Here is a 14443-nt window from a genome sequence, read left to right on the forward strand (position 1 = left end):
CCCTGACAAAAATGTTACTGTCTGCATAACTTCTGACCACAGATTTAACAACTCGGTTGGAGCTGAGTTGATTCTTTGCTTTAGGCAGAAAGTAAGACATTAGATGCCTCGGATCAGGGGCACTTGGGTATAGAGGTAATTTGACTGCTTTACCTTCAAGAATTATGTGGTGGTAATTGGAGTTAGGCTGCTCTCTCTTATTTCGCTTTGTGGTTGATCCCAGTGACTTTTGCTGTACCACATATCTACGATTCTTGTTAACCAGACTTGGGCAATCACTGTAATTCATCTGAGCTAAAGTCTTTGGAATCCAACTGAGAGAACTATAATTTTCCTCAAACACATCCAATTCACCATCCTGGGACCACCGACCTTTTTGCATAATGAGGGTGTTCTCTGGATAATTTGGGGAGTTGCCGAGCCAATAGGCCACTGTCTCGTTGCCGTCAAGACGATAACATCGATTCTTAACTTTTTGATACATAGTAGGTAATAAATTGAGACCCTCAGTAGAATTTAGGCAAGGGTATCGAACCCAAGAAGGACGGCAGTCGGCCACTTCGCAATCCCAATTAGTAGAGAACGCGTGAAAGCGTCCAGTCCAGAGAGAAACCTGAATCCACAATAGAAATGATAAGGCGATTAAAATCAGCACTACAAAAGAAATTGGCATGACCAATCGGATGAAGGCTCGTCTCATCTTGAGACGTCGATCTCTGCGAATCTCTTCTTTCAGAATAAGCAGTTTCAGCACATCATCTGGTCCAGCCATCTGTAACAATTTCACAAAAGAAAAACTCAGATTTAGTGAAGATTTACGCGTTTATCATTAACTATTAACACCCAAACCTCATGATTGATTAGGTTTGGGGGGCCGTTTCTTGGATGTGGCATTTCTCGATAGGCTTCACCTGGGACCAATGTTTCCATACAGTACCCAGAATTCCTCTGTCAAGCAAAACAGATGTATTAGTAGTTAACAGAACTTGATATGGGCCATCAAACTTTGGACCCAAGGGAGAAACTATCTCCCTCTGCAGCATTACACTGTCTCCAATTTCAGGAAGAACAGGCACAGTCAGTTGCTCTTTGTTATCTTTCTCAGCTTGTCTAATGTTTACACTTACTCGTGTGTCTTTTAGACAACAATCCAAAGCCTTAAGATAATTTTGCAGAGCATCTTTCAAAGGACCAGAAGGGCCCTCATGTTGCAGTGGCGCATCCCAGGGCAGACGCAAGAATCTACCAGTCATAATTTCAAAAGGACTTATCTGTGTGGTCTTGTTTGGGCTTGCTCTCATGCTAAACAAAATCATTGGCACAGCAGCGTGCCACCCTTTTCCCCACTCCAGAAGTCTTTTTCTCAACGCGGCTTTTAAAGTGCGGTTGGTACGTTCGACTGACCCACTAGATTGCGGTCTAAACGAGATATAAAAATGTTGAGTTATTCCCATTAACTTCATAACATGTTTCATCACCTTCCCTGTGAAGTGTGTACCCTGGTCAGAGTCAATTTGTAGCGGTATGCCCCATCTGGGGAAAACTTCAGTCAACAATGTTTTGGCTGTTGCATCTGCTGTGCAAGTTCTAAGTGGAAAGGCTTCTACCCATCTAGAAAACAAATCGACAATCATGAGAATGTACGAAAAGCCTCCACTAGGGGGCAGAGGACCAATGAAATCAATTTGGAGATGTGTCCAGGGTCCCTGTGGACGAGGAGCATGTCCCAAGGGAATCTTTAACTTAGAGGGAGAGTTCACCTTGAGACATACTAGACACCTCTTACAAAAATCAACGCAAGCAGCTCTCTGCTTCGGCCACCACCAAGTTTTGGAGATCATTGCATGTAATTTCTCAGGACCTGCATGAGCCAAACCATGATACAGAGACATTAGTTCAGTACGAGCAGAAGATAGACAGACAAATTTATCATGAAACTTCCATAACCCATCTGAAGCTTTGTGTGCCCCTAATTTAACCCACTGTTCAAGTTCTTCGGGGTCATCTGCAGCGTAAAGCTCAAAAATGTCTCTGCTGTGCACCTCCTCCTCCTGGGGAGAAAGTGCCATAACACTCACAAGTTTGTTGGTTTGTTTTGCAGCCCCTCTGGCAGCAGCATCTGCAGCATGATTTCCCTTAGCCTCCAGTGACATTTCACTTGAGTGTCCAGTGACCTTGATGACAGCTCCTGCAGCCGGCAATGTGCATGCCTCCATCAGTTCCATGACCTGTTTTTGATGAGAAATGGGGAGACCAGCAGTAGTTAGAAACCCCCTACGTCCCCAGACGGGTCCAAAGTCATGTACAACACCATAGGCGTAGCGGCTGTCTGTGTACACATTGACTCGTTTTCCTTTGGCCAGCTGCAGAGCCCATGTGAGCGCTATCAGTTCTGCCACCTGAGCTCCCCCACCTGAAACAGAGCCACAATCCACAGTTTCACAATGTTCATTCACAACTGCCCAGCCAGTATAACGGTTACCCTGTTCATGAAAACTGGAGCCATCAACGAACAATTTCATGGCATCAGGCAAAGGCTTTGTGTCCAAAGGGCTCCGAATGTCCTCTTCCAACACTTGTGCACAGTTGTGGGCATTCCCTTCATCAGGCAGCAAGGAAGCTGGGGTAATTGTAGCGTCAGTATCAGTATGAATGTCAACATTCTTGCTCAAGAGTGTGGCTTCCCATTTAGCCCGTCGTTGGTTGGAAATTGATCCTAAACGGGTGTTTGTGAGCAGTTTCAGGATCTGGTGTTTGGTGTGCAATATCACCTTTTGATAGCAGACGATGTCCTCTGTTGTTTTGACAGCCCACTCAGCACAGTCACAGATCAGCAAGCAAGGATGTTGGCCTGCCATGGAGATGGGGATGGGCGTAGAGTAATATCCAATCATGCCATATGACTTCCGTCCTGGCACACGTTGCCCCAGAGCTGCAGAGTAAGACTTGGTGCCCACCCATGTCCACAGGTGGAAGGGTTTCCTGGCATCAACATGTCTAAGAGCAGGGCAAGAAGAAAGAGTCTCTTTGATACTCACAAACGCCTCCTCAATCTCCTCAGTCCAGTCGATGCACTCCTTTCCAGGCTTTCCTCCTTTTAGGGCTTCTGTCAAGGGCTTAGAGAGTTCTGTATATTCAGACACATACTGGCGACAGTAATTTAGCAATCCCATTACCTGTCTTAGACCAGTGACGGTGTTGGGCTTGGGCAGCTCGATGATGGCTTTGACACGTTCAGGGGTGATGCGCCGTCCGTGAACCCCGACAATCTGTCCCAGGTATGTGACCTCAGTTTGGGCCAGCTGAGCTTTCTGTAAATTAATCTTGAAACCCCCATCACTGAGAGCTTTCAACACAAGCTGTACAGCAGTCAAATGTTTATTCTGATTAGGGCTGGCAATCAAAATATCATCCACATATTGGAGGATGACGGAACCTTCAGTTTCAATTTCTTTGCGAAGAGGGTCAATAAAAGATGCCAGTACCTGGTGAAACAGTGTCGGTGAATTGCAGAATCCTTGCGGAAGTCGACTCCATGTCCATTGTTGTCCAGCACATGAAAAAGCAAATTTCAGTTGAACATCTGGAGCTAGAGGGCAAGTCCAAAAGCCATTAGAAATGTCCAAAGCAGTGAAATAGCAATTCTCAGAGCCAAGTTCATTAAGGATAGTGGCTGGGTTGGCCACCAGAGGGTGCAATTTAGTAGTTACTGCATTTAAAGCTGTATAGTCAATTGTCAAACGCCAACTACCATCAGGTTTTTTAACTGGCCACATGGGGGAGTTAGTGGGAGAAGAACAAGGTACAATTATCCCCCGTTTCTGTAGTTCCCTCACTACCTGTTCAGCCCCCTCCCGAGCGTCATTTTTCAAAGGATATTGATGTTTGGCTTCATGCAGGGGACCTGGGATGCTAAGTGGCTGAATTTGAGCATTCCCACAATCAAATTTATCTTTAGCCCAGACATCAGAGAACCTGGAAATAATAAATTTCCACTCAGGTCTAGTCTCACTCTCACTAGCAGCTGAAGCCACAGCGCATCCTGTCTCTTGGTGAGGGCCGGCATGAGATAAGCGAATTACTTCATTGCAGCCGAGCACGAGTTTATCTGTTGAAAGTAAAACATCAGCTTCGAGATTATTCAGAATGTCAACACCTATAACAGTTTCAATAGTGTTTTTCCCAACCCAAAATTCTGTCCAAAACACATTCTGAGAATCAGCAAGAAGGAGAGGAACAGGTACAGATTTATAGAACAGTTCAGAGCTATTTAGTCCATCAATGTACATGTATTCTGAAGTTGTTTTGAGAGGAATATTAGTGATGCTAATCTGGGCTCCCGTGTCAACCAAAGCTAAACATTGCCGGCCTCCTAACAATGAATGAACAAATGGCCTGGGGTCAGCAGCATCACAAGAACTGGAGGCCGATGACCCCTAGTCCTCACCCACCAATTTTAACAGCTTGGCAATGGCACTCTCAGAGAGGATAGGTTTGTTTTGAGGTTTTTCATTTTTACCCTTTCTCCTCTGAGAGGGGTTAAGGTCTGCTTTGCAAAATTTTGAGGCATGACCCGGTTTTCCACATTTGTTACAACTTTTAGTGCCATTGCGACAAGTTCGACCCAAATGTCCGAGATTTCCGCATTGATAACACTCAATTTCGGCTAATGACAATCTTTTAGTGTCGTCAGCAGCTGCAACAGCACCAACATTCACAGTGGGAGGGGTAAGGCCCGTATGGCCCTCTGACTCCTGGAGTCTGCCCCAACACATTGTACTCCAGCGAGCCAGATCATCCCAAGTTAAAAATTCAGCACAGCCAGTGAGCGCTAAATCTCTATACTGTTTTGTCAGCCCATTAGCAGCAGATTCAAGCACAAAAGGTTTGTCAAATTCTGCTTCACAGTTATTTACTGCACAATGAGTCTCAAAGGCTGTGCGGAAGCGATCAAGATATTCAACAGGACTTTCACCTGGTCTTTGCTTGATCTGGGTAACACTAGTCCAGGGAAAAGCTCCCCTCCCCAATACTTCCTGAACCTGGTCCTTATACTCTTTATAGGCATGGCAATACCCCACCCACTCATCAGGTACTCTCGGGTCGTACTGGATCGTTTGAATCTTTGGTAATTTGGATACCGGAACCAAACTCTCTACAATTGATTGAATGTCAGCAATTCCCAAATTTTGTTGTCGGGCCGCAGCCTCAATTTTATCCCATGTCGTTTTGTTTGGGTAAGATAATTTCAGAGGTTCCATCCCTGCAAGAATGTGACTTTTCTCACCCGGTGTAAGCCGCACCCATTCCCCAATTTCATAACCCGCCCCCATTTCTGTATTTCTGTGTACATCAGTGGCAATCCTGATCGGTGCAGCAGAAGCTCCTTTTTTGGAGAAGGTTATACTGCGCTTAGAATGAGGGTGAAGAAAGGTTTTTACCACACCGTATCTGTCTACACGTTCTTGCAAAGAGGGAAACTCACCCGAGTTTGCGTAGGGAGGCGGGGCCGGTGCTCCACTCGTAAGGACGTTTAGTAGCTCTCTGACCTGTGCGTAAGGCGAATCAGACTGAGTCTCTTGTTTTTGGATTGGGCTGGACACCACCGCCACCTGCCGGTTAGAAGAAAAACACTCGGGAGCAGAAGGTTTAGTCTCATTGAAATTGTTTGTACATTCCCCACATTCTTAAGCTTGCTCTGCAATAGCAGAGAGAGCCTTTCCAAGACCAGACAGATCAGTACCCACATCAATTCCTGAGATTTCAGACACCTTGTCTATATTACTCATTAAATTTTTCCAAGCACTGCTCATATCGGGAATATCGCCGTCATTGTCAACGAAAATTCCTCCCTGCTGACTGATCCATGAGCATGCACACACTGCAAGAAACTTATATTTGTCTGCCTCTTTGGTGTTCTGTAACCATTCTGTTTGCTCAGTCAATTTCCACTTAGACTCATAGCCCAGGCTGACCATTCGTTTAACAATCTCAGAATACTTTTTGGATTTTAACCCTTCGAGGCATATCTGTTTACAGAGGTAGCTCTCATCCATTTTAATGCCTTTGCTGGATTGGGTCATCAGAGAGAAAAGGTCAGCCATTCTTTTTGTTAGTAATTTAAAGAAATTACTGGAAAACAATCTGAAGCCTCCGAGAAATGCCAGAAGCGGTATAATAGAGATGGTAGTTGCGGTAAGTATCATTAAACAAATAATCTGCCTTCCACCTCTAGAACTGCAAAGTATCTCTGAACACACCAGGAGCTATACTTTAACTTAATACATCCACATATACATGTACAAATACATACATATATATATATAATTAAATTTTTTTTTTTTTCTTAGCTCAGTATATGTAGGGCGTTCTCTCGGTCCATCCACAAAATCAATCAACCTTTCCCTTTAATAACTAGGTATCCTTGTTTCTTGGTTAATGCAGTCTAATGGATACCACTTTATGTTGTTACTTAAGAATTTGTTTATTTATTTAGTCCCTAGTTCTTTCCCTAATAATCTGACCTACACTATTCTTATGGCATGCCTTTTTGTCTGTGATGTAGTTAGATAGCAGTGGTGGAACTTTATTACACTCTCGGGTTAATTTATTTTAGTCCATTACTGAATAAAAAGAAGAACAGTCCAATTTTTATCCCCGAGACTGTCTTGGAACACACCCCTCAACGGAGTATTTTAACTTTGGGTAAAAGAGGAGGTACACCTCTCCACTACTGTTATTCTTATCACTTATCACTTATAGGTGTACCGCCAAAAATGCACCAGCTCACTAAGGGATTCCACACAAATCTACCACAAATTTCTGTGAATCCGCCGGTACCTTTCATTCACGTCTGAATGAGAAATCCACACTTTCATTCACGGCTGAATGAGAAATCCACACTTTCATTTACGTCTAAATGAGAACCAACAACATTCATTCACGTCTGAATGAGAACCAACAACGTTCCGTTACTACCCACTACTTCACAGACAATACCTAGTCTTATAATTTTAAATCTTCCTACCTTTCTTTTGTTTTTGTTGATTGATCTTTAGGATGTCCCCGTAGCTTTGCCCGCATCCTCCACCAATTAAAACTGTTGTGAGATTTGAATAAACAGTTTAAATAAAAGTCTGGTGTGTCAGATGAAATGAAGACTCAGAGTCGAAGATGCAATTAAAAATGAAAAATTTACTGAAGATAGTTTGCAGTTCTATGGCAGAAGGGCTTCACACTCGGATGAGCTCGCAGGCCGATCTGACTTACAATCACAGCAATCGAACAATTATACTCTTTACACAAGTCCAGAAAAGGTGGGATCCAGGTAAACAGTTCTCATTGGTTACAACAGAAATAGACAATTCTAAATACATGCCTCAAAGAAACATAGTATCTACTTCCAGATATGGATGGCCTTAGTGTGTGCGTCAAAGAAAGCCTTGTATTTGTCTCCAGATATGGATGGCGACCTGATGCCTAGAGGTGAGGTCGCCCTAAGTTATTACGAGCTGATCTCCGACCTGTAGAAAGCTAAACCAGGAAAACAATAGACACAAAAGACCATCTGTGCTAAAGACTCAAGGATGTTTCTTGTACGTTCAGCTGTGTTATCAGGCTGGTTCAAGACTGTTTCCATCAACAGTCTGCTGCAATATCTTGGCTACACACAGTCTGTCTCCACACAAAAAGGAATTACATTACTATTAATTATACATAAAAACAGATCAATCAAACAGCTATAAAATTATAGGCAATATATCAGGACAATGAAACAGGTGTCTTCTTCTCCTCTGTATTGACCCTCCAGTTATAGGAACAGATAGAGGGAGAGGGAGAGAGGTCTCCATGACCTATGACCTGGTTTGTGTGTCTCCTGAAAACAAAGTTAAAATAGACAGGCAAAAAGAGAAACAAGGACACAGAACATTCTTGCAGTAAGCAGTTTTAACTTATTCATTCGTCAAATCAATTCAAGTTAAATACTCATTCAGATAATCAATTAAATATATATTCAAAGAGATGAGAAACAGGATATTTAATAGAAAGGATAAACGTTGAATAAATGTTGATGGATTGGAAGGTAGAACTCCGACTCCTTCACAACATACCATACAGGTGTCACGTCATTTAAATAATGAAACAAATGACTTCATGAGTGCTGTTGTTATTTTTTATATTGGAAAGCACAGGACATAATTATAATTCACTTTAATGAAAACACTTTTCCTCTCTCTTGTAAAGGAGCAGCTTCAGAGACCTGTAAATCCCCTCCTGTTGATTACACAAACACCAGCCGTGAACTAAAGGAGAAGTTAAAGCAGGACTATAAGCAGATATTGCTTGGTAATTCACAGACGGGTCACCAGAAGAAGCTGGATGATATTTACACTGATCTATATGTGGTGGAGAACGAGACTGGAGGAAGAGAGAATGACCATGAGGTGATACAGATAGAGTCAAAACACAACCAACAGACAGCCGAGGATAAACCACTCAAGTGTAATGACATGTTTAAAGTTCAGCCTGACACAGGTCAACAAAACAGAAGAGTCCTGACACTGGGGATCGCAGGAGTGGGAAAAACTGTCTCTGTCAACAAATTCATCCTTGACTGGGCTGAAGAAAAAGACAATCAGGAAATAGTCTTCATATTTCCACTGCCGTTCCGTAGACTGAATCTGATTAAAGAAAAAAAGTGCAGTCTCATAGGTCTGCTAAACAAGTACTTCTTTAGCAGTGGAGGACTGAGCTCTCTTCCTGAAAAACAAGGCAAGGTCATGTTCATCTTTGATGGACTGGATGAATATCGCTTTAAATTGAACTTTAAAGAGGAGGATGGATTTACAGATGCTGATAAGGAAATGACAGTGAGTGAGATAGTAACACATCTCTTAAAGAGAGAGCTGCTTTGCTCTTCCCTTATCTGGATCACATCCAGACCAGCAGCAGCCAGTCTGATACCCCGAGACTACATTGATCAGGTGACTGAGGTGCGAGGATTCAGTGATGAGCAGAAGGAGCAGTACTTCATCAAAAACAGCAGTGCTGAGGTTGCTGGAAACATCATCGGTCACATCAGGAAATCCAGGAGTCTGTACATCATGTGCCACATCCCCGTCTTCTGCTGGATCTCTCTCACTGTTCTTCAGCCTCTGCTGGGTCAAGAGAGCAATGAAAAAACACCCACAACTCTCACAGAGATGTACACCAGCTACTTACTGTCTCAAAAGCAACAGATGAAAGAAAAATACAGCAATAATACTGAACCTGAAGCCAACGCCTGGTCTTTTGATGAAATTGTTTTAAAGCTTGGGGAACTGGCCTTTAAACAGCTGGAGGAAGGACAACTGATTTTCTACAAAACAGATCTGGAGAAGTGTGGCCTAGATGTCAAGGAAGGGTCTGTGTTCTCTGGATTATGTACTCGAATGTTTCAGGAGGAAAACCCCATTTCAGGGGAACAGGTGTACAGTTTTGTTCATCTCAGTGTTCAGGAGTTCATCGCTGCTCTCTATGTGTTTTTCACTTACAAAGACAAGAAAGCAAATCCATTTCTTGATTCCTGGATAAAGGAACTGGCATGGAAACTCTCTACAAAGACCCTGTTTAAACTTCATAAGGATGCAGTCGAGAAGACTTTACAAAGCAAGAACGGACACCTGGACCTGTTCCTCCGCTTCCTGCTGGGTCTCTCTCTGGAGTCTAATCAGAGTGACCTGAAGAAGTTCCTGCCAGGACTGAAGCTCGAAACTGAGAACCTCAAAGACACGACAGACTACATCAAAGAGAAAATAGAGGAGGAGAAATCAGCAGAGAGGACCATCAACCTCTTCCACTGTCTGAATGAACTGAAGGATAACTTTGTGGAGGAACTCCAGAAGAGTCTGAGCTCTGGAAATCTTACAACACAGGATCTGTCCTCTGCTCAGTTGTCGGGTCTGGTGTTTGTGCTCCTGATGTCAGAAGAGACTGAAGAGAAGTTTGAACTGCAGAAATACAGAAGATCTGATGAAGCACTGATAAGACTGATACCAGTGGTCAAAAACACCACAAGAGCACTGTAAGAGTTTTCTGGATACACTTATGCCCATTTCACATATCGATTTGCACATCTGTAAGCCCATGAGTCAAATGTGTGCAGTGCAGAAACAGCACAGACTATTTGTGCTTTCACATCAAACATGTATCACTGATCTCCTGCTGTACACAGTATCTGTTCTGCTTATGTTTACTCCATTTTCAGTCATTCTTTTCAATACTTTGATTCTCTTTTTTTTTTACTTTTATAATCTCGTCTTTCTTTTAACACACACACACACACACACACACACATATATATATATATATATATATATATATATATATATATATATATAGAGAGAGAGAGAGAGAGAGAGAGAGAGATAGATAGATAGATAGATAGATAGATAGATAGATAGATAGATAGATAGATAGATAGATAGATAGATAGATAGATGGTGTGCATTTCAAAACTGATTGCTCTAATCTGTTAACATGAGATTGGAAAACGATACATTTTTAATAATGATAACTAATAATTAATTATCACACAAAACTGTCAATTGTTAGGTAAATAATAATTTGATGTTTATTTTACAGTCTTAGATTTTCCCTTAAATTCAGTATTTACAGAGTCCATATAGTGATTTTACCTTTGCTCAAACTAAAACACAACATTTAAATGTTTTATCTCTGCTCTGGATTAATAGATAAATGCAAAATCATTAATTCTGTTTTCCCCTCACAGGCTTCAGAGCTGTAAACTCACTGTTCAGTGCTGTGAGAGTTTGTCTTCAGCTCTACAATCCTCAAACTGTGTGCTGAGAGAGCTGGACCTGAGTAACAATAACCTGCAGGATTCAGGAGTGAAGAAGCTCTCTGATGGACTGAAGAGTCAACACTGTAAACTGGACACACTGAGGTAAATGATTCTCCACTCAGCAACATTAAAAGTGTTTTGATTGAGATGGAAATGTCCAGATATATTTAAGAGCATTAGTGGAGAAACTGCAAAATGCTGCTTCTCAAATGAAAGTTGCTCTTTTTCTTAAACAGTTCAGGAAATCAGTGTATTTTAATGATTATTTTATTTAATTACCTCTAAATCTGTATTTATATTTAATATTTTTAATGATTATATTTATAGTTTATCTTGAATTGGTTTATTGGAGCAGGTTTGACTGGCTCTGATCATTTGCATTTTGCAGGTTCATAAATATATAAAGTCTCGTGGTTCTCTTATCTCAACTCAAATTTAGCAGTTTTCTTACATTTCAAAATATTCATGAATATATTAGATGACATTTATTATTCAGTTTTATTAAATACCAATAGTCAATAATAATTATTGACACAAATTCCAATAGTTTTGTCATATTATTAACCTCATAGTTTGTTTTTACATCAAATGAACGACTGAAATCACACTGTTAATGTAATCTGTGTTCTTCTTTCTCAGACTGGTCATGTGTAATCTCACTTTTCGGTGCTGTGAGAGTTTGTCTTCAGCTCTACAATCCTCAAACTGTGTGCTGAGAGAGCTGGACCTGAGTAACAATAACCTGCAGGATTCAGGAGTGAAGAAGCTCTCTGATGGACTGAAGAGTCAACACTGTAAACTGGACACACTGAGGTAAATGATTCTCCACTCAGCAACATTAAAAGTGTTTTGATTGAGATGGAAATGTCCAGATATATTTAAGAGCATTAGTGGAGAAACTGCAAAATGCTGCTTCTCAAATGAAAGTTGCTCTTTTTCTTAAACAGTTCAGGAAATCAGTGTATTTTAATGATTATTTTATTTAATTACCTCTAAATCTGTATTTATATTTAATATTTTAATGATTATATTTATAGTTTATCTTGAATTGGTTTATTGGAGCAGGTTTGACTGGCTCTGATCATTTGCATTTTGCAGGTTCATAAATATATAAAGTCTCGTGGTTCTCTTATCTCAACTCAAATTTAGCAGTTTTCTTACATTTCAAAATATTCATGAATATATTAGATGACATTTATTATTCAGTTTTATTAAATACCAATAGTCAATAATAATTATTGACACAAATTCCAATAGTTTTGTCATATTATTAACCTCATAGTTTGTTTTTACATCAAATGAACGACTGAAATCACACTGTTAATGTAATCTGTGTTCTTCTTTCTCAGACTGGTCATGTGTAATCTCACTTTTCGGTGCTGTGAGAGTTTGTCTTCAGCTCTACAATCCTCAAACTGTGTGCTGAGAGAGCTGGACCTGAGTAACAATACCCTGCAGGATTCAGGAGTGAAGAAGCTCTCTGATGGACTGAAGAGTCAACACTGTAAACTGGACACACTGAGGTAAATGATTCTCCACTCAGCAACATTAAAAGTGTTTTGATTGAGATGGAAATGTCCAGATATATTTAAGAGCATTAGTGGAGAAACTGCAAAATGCTGCTTCTCAAATGAAAGTTGCTCTTTTCTTAAACAGTTCAGGAAATCAGTGTATTTTAATGATTATTTTATTTAATTACCTCTAAATCTGTATTTATATTTAATATTTTTAATGATTATATTTATAGTTTATCTTGAATTGGTGTATTGGAGCAGGTTTGACAGGCTCTGATCATTTGCATTTTGCAGGTTCATAAATATATAAAGTCTCGTGGTTCTCTTATCTCACCTCAAATTTAGCAGTTTTCTTACATTTCAAAATATTCAAGAATATATTAGATAACATTTATTATTCAGTTTTATTAAATACCAATAGTCGATAATAATTATTGACACAAATTCCAATAGTTTTGTCATATTATTAACCTCATAGTTTGTTTTTACATCAAATGAACGACTGAAGTTCACACTGTTAATGTAATCTGTGTTCTTCTTTCTCAGACTGGTCATGTGTAATCTCACTTTTCGGTGCTGTGAGAGTTTGTCTTCAGCTCTACAATCCTCAAACTGTGTGCTGAGAGAGCTGGACCTGAGTATCAATTACCTGCAGGATTCAGGAGTGAAGCTTCTCTCTGATGGACTGAAGAGTCAACACTGTAAACTGGACACACTGAGGTAAATGATTCTCCACTCTACAATAACTACAGTCAGACAGTTTCATATTAGAGCTCTTCATGCTTGAACATGTTAACCCTGGGTGATACTAAACCCCAGATAACAGGAATTATGGTTTATCAGTAATTGTGTTTCACACTGCTCATACTATACCTGTAGTTAACCCTCAGGGGTCTGAGGTGATTTTGGGACCCGTGAGATGTTTTGACATGCCCTGACATCTGTGCTTCTTTCAGGTACTTATTACACAGAACTGGCCAACATGTGTTTTATTAGCATTCAGCACAAACTGAGCTACAATAATATGTGGGAAATATTGATGTTCATGTTTGTGTTTTAGAAATAAATATTATGTGTGGTTAGTAGGTTTTAGAGAAACAAATGTAGCTGAAATAAGATCCAAAAACCAGACTGAATGTGCCTGAACAAGACTTTAGAGTAACTAGTCTTGTAGTCTAGAATATTTACTGCACAATTATGTGAAATTATTCTGTTCTCTCATTCAGAGAAAACATTACAATGATCTACATTTTGTTAAGTTTGTTTTGGGTGATCTCAGCTGTCTGTGTGAGTGACAATGCTCATGAATAATTCACACCTGAGAGACAACAGACACTCCCCCACTCACCCATCAAGGGCAGTGTACAGCAATGTCCATCTGCAGAAGCTAGCCCAAACTCAATGCTTGTTGTGTTACTGCTGTGTGACCATGTAAACACTCTGGGTGAACAATATACAGTGCTCAGCATATATAAGTACAGCCCTCACTAATCTCTCTTTTACATTCATAGTTTAATAGGAAGCTCTACAGTATTATATTTGTGCATATACAATAGATTAGCCAAATCTGGAGCTCATCTAACAAAATAACTCATGATAACGGTCTAAAAACAAGTACAACCACATCTTTGTGTTATAGAAAAATATTAAATACAAAATAAAAAAGAGGAAAAATCAAGAGAAGCAAAACAATGAAAAATATAGCTGAAACTTTTTTTTGTTTTGCAATAAATAAATATATATATATATATATATATATATATATATATATATATATATATATATATATATATATATATTCTATATTTTGCCTGAATTTAATTGCATTATCTTTCTATTTCTGATTATGTTTGGTGACTAAAATATGATTGCCATGAATAAATCGGTTTAATAAATGTGTTCTGTTTAAATGCAGCAGAATACACTGCCTATATTGACTGAGAAATGGAGGAAAGTCTTGGTTTTCAGAATGGGCTGTCCTCCATTATGCTGAGCGCTGTATGTGACTTATACAGCCGCACATATAATATATATTTGAAATGGTGTAAAACGTGTTCGCCAAACTCTCTTGTGCATTAATCCAGCA

The 14443-nt window shown here is 40.1% G+C and overlaps 2 protein-coding genes across 5 annotated transcripts in view; both read left to right on the plus strand.

Annotated features, from left to right (window-relative positions):
* Nucleotides 1–14443, plus strand: part of LOC103910528 (uncharacterized) — a 173202-nt gene that overhangs the window by 81260 nt on the left and 77499 nt on the right. The gene's annotated exons all lie outside the window — the stretch shown is intronic.
* The window catches only part of LOC108183680 (protein NLRC3-like), a 61523-nt gene that overhangs the window by 29531 nt on the left and 17549 nt on the right, over nucleotides 1–14443 (plus strand). For 2 of the 3 annotated variants that reach the window (XM_073947362.1, XM_017355549.4), the window contains exons 3-7: nucleotides 8245–10063; nucleotides 10772–10945; nucleotides 11483–11656; nucleotides 12193–12366; nucleotides 12904–13077. In XM_073947362.1, coding sequence (XP_073803463.1) covers nucleotides 8245–10063; nucleotides 10772–10945; nucleotides 11483–11656; nucleotides 12193–12366; nucleotides 12904–13077 — 2515 coding nt within the window. Of the gene's footprint in view, nucleotides 1–8244; nucleotides 10064–10771; nucleotides 10946–11482; nucleotides 11657–12192; nucleotides 12367–12903; nucleotides 13301–13371; nucleotides 14012–14443 lie in introns of those variants that run through there. The other variant, XR_012402179.1, reaches the window with a different exon arrangement.

This window comes from Danio rerio, chromosome 4 (assembly GCF_049306965.1).
Source record: "Danio rerio strain Tuebingen ecotype United States chromosome 4, GRCz12tu, whole genome shotgun sequence".
Classification (NCBI taxonomy): domain Eukaryota; kingdom Metazoa; phylum Chordata; class Actinopteri; order Cypriniformes; family Danionidae; genus Danio; species Danio rerio.